Source organism: Taeniopygia guttata, chromosome 1, assembly GCF_048771995.1.
Source record: "Taeniopygia guttata chromosome 1, bTaeGut7.mat, whole genome shotgun sequence".
In the NCBI taxonomy this organism is placed as follows: Eukaryota; Metazoa; Chordata; class Aves; order Passeriformes; family Estrildidae; genus Taeniopygia; species Taeniopygia guttata.
In genome coordinates this window covers 104,253,841-104,266,314 of record NC_133024.1, presented here as the reverse complement: position 1 = coordinate 104,266,314, position 12,474 = coordinate 104,253,841, and the positions used below count along the sequence as shown (strand labels likewise).

General features: G+C 35.6%; 1 protein-coding gene across 4 annotated transcripts in view; it reads right to left on the bottom strand.

The window, feature by feature from the left end:
• IL1RAPL1 (interleukin 1 receptor accessory protein like 1) overlaps positions 1–12,474 on the bottom strand; it is a 676,860-nt gene that overhangs the window by 302,682 nt on the left and 361,704 nt on the right. For all 4 annotated transcript variants that reach the window (XM_072934853.1, XM_072934849.1, XM_072934841.1 and 1 more), the window contains one exon: positions 10,589–10,868. In XM_072934853.1, coding sequence (XP_072790954.1) covers positions 10,589–10,728 — 140 coding nt within the window. In that variant the 5' untranslated portion in view covers positions 10,729–10,868. The remainder of the gene's footprint in view (positions 1–10,588; positions 10,869–12,474) is intronic.

Sequence of the window (12,474 nt, the reverse complement as noted above, 5' to 3'; positions counted from 1 at the left end):
GGTAGAAAGATCTGGGGGTTTCTGAGGCTGAGAGTGTTCTGCTGCTGAAGAGATACAAGGCCTGAAGGTCTATGCGCCTTATCCTTCTTTCCTCAGCATTGAGAGGAAAGGGATTCTGGAAGCATACTTTCATTAAAATATGAAATCAGGGCTTTTATTTTTCATTTTCAATATAAAACATTATGCTGAAATAAATTTAATTTTTATTAAGCCTTGCCTTTTTCCAAGGATTCACAAACAGAGAAATAGTACAAGAAAACTATAGCCAAAAGCAAGCATGTTACTAGCAAAGCTAATTTTAGTACGTAACACTGATAATGAGCACACAAATTTGAATGCATTTTGATTAAACTCTTGCCTGTAAAGTACCATATTAATAGCCATACTTTAAACAGCACTGAAGATAACATGGACAATAGCTGGTTTAGTAGATATAATGTCACACATCAAGAACTGCCTGTGAGTGTCATTACTCATTATCAACCATCACAAGGGTATATTTGACTATGTGCTCTTCATTTAGTAACATACCACATCTGGGGGTTACTGACTGCTATTTGAAACACATAAGAAATATATTTATAGTGTCTAGATTGAGAATAGCTGTGAACCTGAAAGTTATTAATCCTATTATTTCCTGCACCTCCAGATACATGTGTGGCTGGGGCCTACAGTGCAAGAGAGATGTGAGAGGTTAGAAAGGGCAGGAGAGGGTCCAGAGTAAGGCCATGAAGGTGATCTGTGGTACCTATGCTATGGACAGGCTGAGGGAGCTTTTTTAGTTCAGCCTAGAAATGAGAAGACTTGGAGGAAGCTTTCCAGTCTCCTTGAAGGGGGCTTCAAAAAAGATGGAGAGTGACTTTTGCCACAGGCAGATAGTGATATGACAAGGAGGAATGGTTTTAAGCTAAAAGGGGGTAGGTCTATTTTAGGTGTTAGAAAGAAATTCTTCATCCAGGGGGTAGTGAGGCACTGGCACAGGCTCCCCAAATGAGCTGTGGATGCCCCATCTCTGGAAGTGTTCAAGATCAGCTTGGATGGGGCTCTGAGCAACCTGCTCTCATGGAAGGTGCCCCTGCCCATGGCAACGGGTTGGAAATAGATAATATTTAAGGTTCATTCCAACCCCTGAGATTCTATTATTATATACAAAGAGATATATCTTCAATTATTGCACATATATATGTTTCTATTGGACATGAAATAAGTACACAGAAGCTTGGTAAGTTCAAAAGAGAAAAAGACACAGTTTTATTCAAACATCTGGTATTTATAGAATTCTAAAGGTGACCATGGATTGGAGGATGGAATGACCACCTCTCCAACCACACTGTCCAAAGATCAATCATTTTTCTCCACCCACAGAGAAATATGTAAACCAGTCTATTTATACATGAAATTGTGTGGGAACTCTGACTCTCAAACATTATCAGAAGGCTAAATAAGTTTTATGATAACTTTTAAACTTTCAAAAGAACTATAAAAGAAAACTTAACACTTTTAAAAATCAAGGCAACATATATGCATATTCAAATCTATATGTATGCTGAGCATAGCTGAGCAACTATGGATGTGTATGTGTGTATTAGAGTGTGTGTTTACACGCACAAACTAGCTCTTGCAATAAGTTAAAAAGGAGCCCTTCTCACTGTCTAATCTTGATTAATTTTCTAAATGAAGACCACATTTAGCACTCAAATGCTGTATCATAATGCTTACTACATTAAAAGGCTGAATGAAGATTAAGGAGACATCCTTGACCTTTGATAATCTTCTCAGCCTTTGCAATTAGGAATCTCAAGATTTGTTTGGTCACTGTCATCACCTTTGAAATTAGCACCAACAGGCTATATTACTTTGACAGATGATAACACTAAACATGCAGCAAATATGCAAATTTCATTAGTTCCTCTCTATAGTGGGAATATCTGATTATTATTTTCAGTGTTATAAATAAGTTCTATCTGTTAAGTCTGTCTGTAAGCTTTAAAAGAAGACATTAAAAAACTAAAGCAAATTTATTTTTTTCATACTATCATCAATTCAGGATATATTTACTAAAAAATGTTACTTTGTAGTCATTCTATAGACACTATTGGAACCGAAGAAACAATTCATTGTTAAATGCAGTCTTTGCAAGCATGGGTTGTTATTTACCTCTTGCTTACATGTGAACTCTGATTTTATGATAATAGAACAAGGAAGTGAATATTTTAATCTAAATGATTTACATGTTACAAGATGTCATTTTATTACTTCTTGCACATCAAATCTGGAGTCACTTTGAGATCTCATATGACTTCTCCAAGTACTCTACTCTCTTCACAATGAACTATTGAATCATGTGCATCAGCAATCCTTTGAAAAACCTGCTATTTTGACATTGCCAGACTCAGCAAGTAACTTGCTTTTTTCATGCCCTACATTTCCAAGGCAATATTTCATTAACATCAGTATCAGTATTTTTTCCTCCAGTTCCCTCCATATTCTCTCTTACTTGTGTTTTTGACTAGGAGTCAGAATTCCTATAAAATTATTTACTGGATGGCCAAAAAGAATCTCTCAGATGTATCAAAAAACTTCAATTAAATTAATTCATTAATTAATTACATTCTATTTAATTGCAGCCTATTTATTTTTCACTGCTAACCTTATCACTGATTTCTCCTTCATTGACTTTGTTATGATTACAACAAGTTTCCAAATGCCCACCTGATTTGCATCTGAATACTTCTCCTCACAGGTATAAAAAACCCTCCAACCATTTTTTAAAAATTTTTCTTACCATGACATTTTTCTCAATTTTCCATAGCATACACAAACAACCCCTAGACAAATAATTAAGACTCAGATTGAAGATTTGTGATAAAGATGTTTCTTCTTTCTTTCTGTATCACATAAAGATGATATCCCAGCTTTTTTTTTTTTTTGCTTTTTTTTTTTTTTTTTTTTTTAATAGAGGAGAAGATTGGTGAGAAGGGAAAGAGGGACTGAGGCCTTCACCTTTCCACTCTTCTTTGTGCTGGGAACTACGCAACCTCTTCTTCATTACTGGGAATATTGGGTGCCTATCTCTGCTTTGTGAATGAAGAGGAGAGAGAAGCAAGGGTCAGAACAAGATCCACGGAAGAACTGCTGCTAGGACTGCTTTAAGTATTGGCCTGGGGGAAATATTCTAATTGCTGTGGGAAGTAAATGTTAATGGAATTGTTCCAAAAACATCCTGAAAACACAACACCTTATTCCCAACTTTATTGATTCTTACCATAGTGGTAGCAGAAAGTAGTCAGTAGGCAAATTCCCTACAGTGTCCCTGCTGCATGAGTAACCTTCCTGGGTCATGGCACACACCCCCTTTTCAGATTGAACCCTTCTGGAAAAGTCATGAAAACCTCATCTGTCTTCACCAGAGATTATTGAATATTTGATACTTCTGGGAGCCTGACTAAAAGTTCAAAACTGCTCCTTTTCTCTCCCTTTTCTAAAGGATGATTTGTAATATTTTTTGGTCAGAAACCTTGAAATACTACACTAATTACTAAAAGACTTATTTGTTGTACTGATGGCTTTTAAGTCAGTCTGATAAATTTCGTGAGTGTCAGTCACTATTATAGATTTGTATTTCAGAAAAAAATCTGATCATAAATTAATGAAATTCCATTACTTTCTTGTATTATAAACTCATCCAGTAAGTTTAATATTTTAAAATGCCAGCTTCATGTCATAGCACTAAGTACAGACATATCTCCCTTGACTTTTATATCAGCCACTGTATTACAATGTATGTGATGGAAACAGACAAAGTTAATTTTGTTTAGAATGCAGTTTAAGACATTTCAGTTCTGTCATCCATTTACATTCATACACCTGTGTGCTACATCTAAACTCCTACTGCAGCTGTCAGTCTGCCTGATGGAGCCTAGAAACTGGTTTAGCTCAAAAGCCACAAAAAGCTCATTTTATTTACCTTAGAGTGGGTGAGTAGTGGCATGTGGCTTACCCAAATGTATCCCACATTCAGCCTCCTCCAGATCTAGTGTCAATATGTCATTCCCTTGGAAGTGTCCTGGAAATGCTCCTAGAGCCTCTAAAACAGCATTAGACACCTATCCCCTATAATGGAATCAAACCTTAGCTATATTTTAACATCAGTTAAATTGCCTTCTGTCCTGAGAACAAGCAGAATTAAAAAAAGAAACAACTGACATGCAGCTTTTTAGAACCTAGATGCTTAAACTGAATTTGGTGTCCACAGATAGCTTAGAGGTAAGCACTTGCAGGGCAGATTCAAAATACAATATTAGATATTAAGAGCAAACTTAAATGACCAAGTAGTGGCCCATATTACTACTAGCAATACAACTTGTTGTTTTGAGTTATGTGAAAGGAAACAAAAAAAACCTATAAAATTTGAAAAAATTAAAAGCCACTGTTAAGAAAATGAGTGAAAATAATTTTAGTTCTTTGCCGTTGTCTTCCATTTTTTTGTAGCGTTCTGAAGAAAACAATTGATCCTTGACTTAAATATCTGTTATATGGAATTAACTTTATTTGTATTTTCTCTTTCTCCTGCGTTTTCTAAAGAGGCAAATGCACTTCTTTAAAGAGGTAAAGCCACTTCCATTCTGTTGCAAGCTTTTTGGACTTTTTCTAATATGGATAAGTTAGATGCAGAGTGCAAAACAGACGAAATACTGCCTACTCTTTAACAAAATAAAAACTGTGGTTTTTTACTATAAACGTTACATAGTAATGCAACCTGACTATCTATTAGGACTTTCTTAAATTACATATGTAAAATCAAACATCACAGTCATATTTTACTATTTTGTTGAAATGAGATCTGAAGTGTTACTTTTTTTAACCATAATTATGAATTTAGTTATGAGCAGAAAAACCTTGACAATCAAAGGACAAATCTGATTTGTTGAAAGTGTTCTTAATGAGAAAATAACAAACCTCTAATAAAACAGTGGAAGCAATAGTCAAACTGTTATTTTCATTGCTGTATTTAAGCAAATATCTCAACAACAAAAGAATTAGCAGTAAAAGAAACTGGACATAACATAAAAAGCTTTTCTTTAAGTCTTTCTTCAAGCATTATTTATGTCTCTCCTACAAGTTCAGAGCTATTAAAATGCAATATTAACACCTTCTGCTCAAATACACGAATTTCTTCTTATTTTCCAATATCAACATTCTTCCCCTATTCTGTGACAGTATAGGCATTTGTTATTTTGCCCTTATAAAAATTATTATAAGTCTTTATAGAAACCTTCAAGTCCTACATAAAAGAATTATCTGGACTAACCTATTCAGTTCTAGCCCATCAAAACTCCTCGTGTATTCATGACTCCACTCACTAACCATAAGGGTCATATTGCTCCTTTTCCTACTCATCATCATGCTTGTTTGCTTATTTTTCATTGTTGAGCCCTCACTCAGCCAAGCAAATAGCAAACACAAGCTGGAATTTAACTTTATGCATGAGTTATACCAACTCCACAAAGAGAAGATGTACCCTGCACTCACTTGCTCGTCTCCTCAGTATTAGCTGTTTGTTTTGTCCTAACACATGTGGAAGGTGTTTATCATGTACAATGAAGATGCTAATGTCAGACAGCTGACCTTGTGCAGCGTCAGGGCAGTGGAGAATGAATAAATTTCAATCTCCTGACTTTCAACAAGCGTTAACTTCAAGAAAATCCCACCTTTATTTCTAGGAGCAACTGCTTTTGCCATCTGTAGAGAACACTTAATGTAAGCTCCAGCTACCCAGCCTGTATAAATTCCTAATGTTAGCTGGAAGGCTTTTTCAACTCACCAAGCCTCTCTAAGTCACAGTCAAAAATTATATAGATATGTGACTAGCCTACCAAGCTTGCATTTGAAAAGGAGATGGAGCAAACATGAGAAAATAAGAGCCAGATTCCTTGTGAAAAAAGAAAAGACCTTGGAAAAAGCTTAGGCAAATTTACAAATAGAGTGTAAAAATAACAAAGACACAGTTAACTGACCCCATGCTCTCTATAAACCACATGACCACAAAGGCAGGGACTAAGGAAAGTCCATCTCATGTATTGAACAAGGCTCTCCTGAACTTGCACACCATTTCAAGAGGCTGTCAGAGTCATTGTTTTCTTAGAACCATAGGATTGCTAAGGGTGGAAAAGACCTCTAAGATGCTCAGTCCAACTGTTAACGTAGCACTTCCACAATCATCACTGTGCAGCCGTGTCCTATCACTTGTAACCCAGGACAATGAGTGGTGATACTGTCTTAAAGGAATTAATAGAATAACAGGTTCTGCTGAGACTTCCTTCTTTCTGACTATTGCTAGCTCACTTGGTATTCCTTTGAGAAAGTATATTTCTCTTATCCATTGTCAGATTCCTTTGTCAGTAATACACATAAACCTATCCAAATATCTCATGCAGATCCAGGGAACACCATGATTACAAACTTTAAATACAAATGTTTTAAGATTTGATTTTCAGATACTTTCTCCCTTTTTTTTTTTTGGGGGGGGGAGTGCTTTGTTGTTGGGGGCTTTTTTGTTTGGTTTTTTTTAATTGAGATTTGATATGTATTGTTACATGCATGCTTACTTGTTTCCTACGATAATAATTTTTAAAAACTCTATCAAGAAATAAAAATATTTATAAGCATATATAGCCAGAATAAAAGGCCCTCATTGGGTAACACAGATTTCAAAAATGGTTGGTACCCAGAAATAGCAATTCCCACTTGTAAACACATTTTACATTATTCAAGATGATGAAGAAATGATGCTTCCACCAAGTTTATGAAAAATTGATTCTATTTCTTTTCTTTGCTCACCATTTCCTTCAGTAAAGCAAAGATTTTCTTATACATTGTGCATTCGAGATTTCTGACAATTAAATAATTGTAAATACATGAAATATATAAAAATATATATTCTTCTTAAATTGAATTGGTAATTTAACACATTCCTGCTGTGGATGGTTAGCCTTCACGGGGAGGGAGGGAGGAAAGGAGAAAAGGAAAGGAGGAGAGGAAAGGAGGAAAGACGGAAAGAAGGAAGGAAGGAAGGAAGGAAGGAAGGAAGGAAGGAAGGAAGGAAGGAAGGAAGGAAGGAAGGAAGGAAGGAAGGAAGGAAGGAAGGAAGGAAGGAAGGAAGGAAGGAAGGAAGGAAGGAAGGAAGGAAGGAAGGAAGGAAGGAAGGAAGGAAGGAAGGAAGGAAGGAAGGAAGGAAGGAAGGAAGGAAGGAAGGAAGGAAGGAAGGAAGGAAGGAAGGAAGGAAGGAAGGAAGGAAGGAAGGAAGGAAGGAAGGAAGGAAGGAAGGAAGGACATATTTATTTAAATAAACCTGAAATAATAAATGTGAAGTTTAAAATAACATATGTAATTAATTTTTAGTGAAAACTCCCTTAGTCTTCCTTCCTCCCTTCCTCCCTCCCATCCATCCATCCATCCATCCATCCATTCATCCATCCATCCATCCATCCAAAAATCCTGTACACTTCACACTTCTTCAGACTTTACCTTTTTGTCTAAATTCCTGTACTGTGGGTTACTAATAGAAACAGTTAAGCATACTGAAACAGGTGCTCAGGTTTTTTTACCAACTGGAGATGAAAATATATTTGAACAATCTCCATAGATGCTGTTATTCCCTGTTTGAACCTTGCTGTCATCTGATTTTGAATCTTCAAACCTGAATATCACTAAATTATTTATAGGCAGTATTTTTATGGCTAATAGGTATCTAATGAATTTAAGCATGTTAAAGATAGAGGTTTTTCATCTATTATATATTTTGTAATGCTTTATTTAAACTTCTATTGTTATCTCTATTTGTCTGTATCCTAAGCATTCTTTATAGCCACTCTCATGTTTCTGAACAAGACTTGTTCATATGCATTTTTCTCCACTAAATATTACAGCTTAACAAAGCAATTCATGTTCATAAACATTAAACATGTTCATAAATCATCATGGCTGGATGGGAGGATCCCAAGGGTTATGGTGAACAGTGTTACATTCAGTCGTTGGCCATCAGTAGTGAGGTTCCCCACGGTCCACTGCTGTTTATATTTTTATCAATGGTTTAGAAGAAGGCAATGAGTGTACCCTCAGTAATTCTGCAGATGACAGTGAGCTGGGCAGAAATGCTGGTCTGCTGAATGGTACAAAGGCTCTGCAGAGAGTTTGGGACAGTCTGGATCGATGGGCTGAGGCCAACTGCATGAGGCTAAAAAAGGTGAAGCGATGGGTCATGCACTTTTGTCACAACAGCCCCATGCAGTGGTACAGGATGAGGAAAGAGTGGCTCAAAAATGGCCAAGCAGGAAAGAATCTTGAAGTTCTGGTCAACAGCCCAGGTGACCAAGAAGGCCAATGGCATTCTGGCCTGTATCAGCAATAGTGTGCCCAGCAGGAGCAGGGCAGTGATTGCTCCCCTGTACTCAGCAAAGATGAGGCCATACCTGAAATCTTATGATCAGTTTTGAGCCCCTCACTGCAAGAAAGGCATTAAGCAGCTGGAGCATGTCTAGGGAAGGGTTGTGGAGCTGGTGAAAGGTCTAGCGAGTGAATCAAATGAGGAATTGCAGAATGATTTGGGATTGTTTAGTCAAAAGAAAAGGAGTTTCAGGAGAGATCTTATCACTTTCTAAAACTATCCTAAAGGAGGTTGTAGCCAGGTGGAGGCTGGTCTTTTCTTCTTTTCTCCCAGGCAACCAACCACAGGACAAGAGTAAATGGCCTCAAGCTGCATTAGGGGAGGGCTTTTTTTTTTTTTTTTTTTTTTTTTTTTTTAATTAAGAACTTCTCCCATATCTTTGCCTGAGAGCCCCTTAATTTCAAAATTATAATAATTTGGAGGGAGGGGGTTTACATTTTTCATTCCAAGGAAGGCTCCTGCCTTCCTTAACAGACACCTGTCTTTTCAAATCACGCCAAGTACCTTTTTATCTGTTATTAATATTGCTGCTAGTACTGTGTATTTCATACTCCACTATTGTCTGCTTTCAGTAATCAATTATCTCAACCCATAGCCTCTGCCTTTGCCCCTCTCTTGCCAAAGGGGGTGGTGAGAAGAAGAGTGGTTTATTTGTAGGTCTAATTTTGGACTGGTAGCAAACTTTCACAGTAGTTTAAAGCAGATTAGAACATGGTCCTACCTACCTCTGGATTAAATAAAAATCCATGTATAAAAAGCCATGGACACAGGCTGAAATTATAAACATAAAGTAAGTCTGAGTAGCTAAATTCAGCCTTTATCTATACTAGCTGGAAATTGCAACATCAGATAATTAAGATTTTATTTATATAAACAGAGAAGATTAATTATGGTATTTTAAATTGCATTTTGGAAAAATTGACAAAACTGTTTTCATTTTCACAGCTACTGTTACACACTTATCAGAAAATTTTAATTCAAATATAACTAAAAATTCTCTTGAAGGAGCTTAATTTGTAGGTTTTTGTGGTTTTCTTTTTAAGAGAACTGTCATCATCAGAAAAAACATATTGAGTATGCCATTGGACAAACAATGTTAAATGTCTTACAGGTTATATGAAGAGCTCATAGAATAATGTTTTTATAAATACATTATTTAGTAAAAATCTCCATCAGCACACACAAGCCAGGCAGCAAACTGTGCTCTCCCTCCCTCTACCCAAGACAAAAAACCAAAACCAAGCAAGCAAAAAAAAAAAAACAAAAACTCAATTTAAAAAAGTGACAGAAAGTAAACCTTTCTAGTTGCTGATAAAACAATTTCCACATTTTCCTTGCATCACTGTGCTAGTTGCATCATGCATTCCTTTTCTAGCCACTCAGTTGCTCTACACTTTGCTTTTGACTCTTTCTACTGTGTATTTGTAGCACGACCAGGTTTATAGTTATCCAGATAGAGAACAATACTGTAAGGGGCTGGAAAAATATCTCTGTGTAAACCATATTAAAGATGCAAAAAGAAGCTGAAACCCGTTGCAGAAAGCAGAAGCAGAATCCAGTCCAGTTTCTGGTGATAAAACTTGATGAATCAGAAGGTTAAAGTTTTTTGGACGACATCTGGTACACAGGCTCTATTATCAGGTTAAGCCAGATGTAATTCTAAAGGATGTATGTAAAAATGTTGAAATTTCACCTTCTGTTTTCCTTGATGCAACTACTTTACATCAAATAGAATTTTTTTTTACAGAAGAAAAGTTAATTCAGTTAAGTCACTTAATAAAATCCACATGAAATTAAATCTAAATATAAAAAAAATATATTTTTTACTCTAGGATAGTGATTCCAAGAGTGAAACCAGAATCAGAGAAAGAAACATAGGACTTATTCATCCAATTCCAGCCACCCTATAAATTTTAGATTTTGTTATAAATTACTAAATTTGTACAAAAGCAAATTTAATATGTTCAAGACATTTCATAGCAATTTCTAGTCAGAGTTTAAAAACCTTCAGGGAAGGGAATGCCAGGAGCAGAAGAAAAAAGAACACCATCAGGAATTTTTTTTTTGACACAAAAGTCTCACTATTAAGAGCCTTATTTCATTTTTGGTCAATTAAAATGCAGTATATTAAAAATATAGTACCTTATAACACATGCATAGAGCCCGCTGTCCTGTACCACTGTTGGTCTGAACCAAATGGAGTCTTCTTCTTTGCTCATTCTGGTTCCATCAAAAGCTATAGGTTCCTCAAAATCTCCAGGTCCAGAGCTTTTGTACCACATCAAACTAAGTCCAGCACTTTGGGCTAGGGAGTAATTAGCTCTAATATATCCATAAAAGAGTGCACACTTTATACGAACAGGTTCTCCCACTAGAACTTGATATTTCTTGTAATCCACAGACCAGTCAGTGCATCCGTCAGCTACAAGAGAAGAGAAAATGACAAGAGACTGTCAAAGGCTTTGGAAAGCACTATTCATACAGCAGTTTTTATTGTGGGAAAATATTGTATTTGAAAAAAAAAAGTCCATTGAGGGACTAGCAGTATGCTTTTTATCCCTGAAAAATTAAATGTATTTTCATGATGTTTATGTCTTTTAATGTCTATAGTGAACAGAGCTATTAGGACATATATTGCTAAATGTTGATAATTTCTGAGCAGTAACTGAGCAATTGCTCTTTTTTGTGGAACTCCAGCAAGACCAGTTAAAAAATGCTGAAGTGAAATTAGAGCAATGCAGAGGGCATGTGGTCCACAGGATGTCACCATCTAAATTGCTTCAAATATCTTCAGTGTTACCATGTAAGTGAAAGTCTCAGGAGATATTAGGACAAGGAGCTTTGATCTGAACCAAAATGTGAAAGTTTGGGATAGATTTGAAGGAGGAGAAGAAACTGTCTCTACAATAAGAACAGATGCACAAAAAGTTACTTCCAGGAAAATTACTATCAATAATATAAATGGATTATTCAAAAACATGTTAAACAGATCTTAGTTGGAATTACTGACTTTCTAGAACTGCATTACAAATTATGGTTATTAATGTTTTCTCTTTTTTTTTCTGTTGAATAACATCAGCCCTTACCAATACTGTCCCACAATAACTGTTCATCAGAAAGCAAAACTAAATTTATTTGACATGCTGAACCCCAGTAACATAACTACACACCAAAGCCAAAAAACCACCAAACTCATACCCTTATATTTATATACACCTGTATATTTAGTTAAGAATACCAAAAGAACAAAATAAAAGAGCTATTTTATAATTCCTTCCTTAACAAAAGCTTATATTTCTTTAAGCAATTTCAGCCACAAATAATCACCATTAGGTTCGTACACTAAAAAATTCAGTGTCCAGTCTCAGCTAGTTAACTAGGCCCCAATCCAGCCAGTAGAAAGCAATCAGTATATCCAAAGGACAATTTATTCCTTCTTAAAATTAGTATCTCTGTCTCATATAAATATTTTGCCTTTCAACTTTATTAACTTTAAAAGAGCTCAGATAGATAGATAGCTATCTTAGAAAGTCAACTTTTGAAAAGCTCTATTTTCAACCTAGAATTGTACTAACTTTAACAGCGAATTCCAGCTACTGTGCAAGGTAAAACAGTATTTGCACTTTAAACTTAGACAATATTTTGATCTGTTACTTGGGAGAAAAATGTACTAGATAGTGATTTTTTGAGTCCTTTATATGGGTAATGCCACAGTACTCATTATATATTGCAAAATAAGAAAGACTCAGACATTTTCACACAACCCTGTGTAAGCAATAACCCAAGTTAATCCAACATAGAAAGATGGAACAAAGTGAATGAATTAGAGTGAGTGAAAATTTAGAGTCAATTTGCATTGTGAACAGAATTCACACAGAGATATTTCATATATCTTTGGACTCTCTCCTCCTGCATTTACGTTTTATGACCAGGAAGGGAAAATTATATATCCCTCTTCCAATTTTCCTACACAACAGTTCCTAAAAATTAGTAAGTGTTTTTACAAGGCCCTAATAAGACTTAGTTGT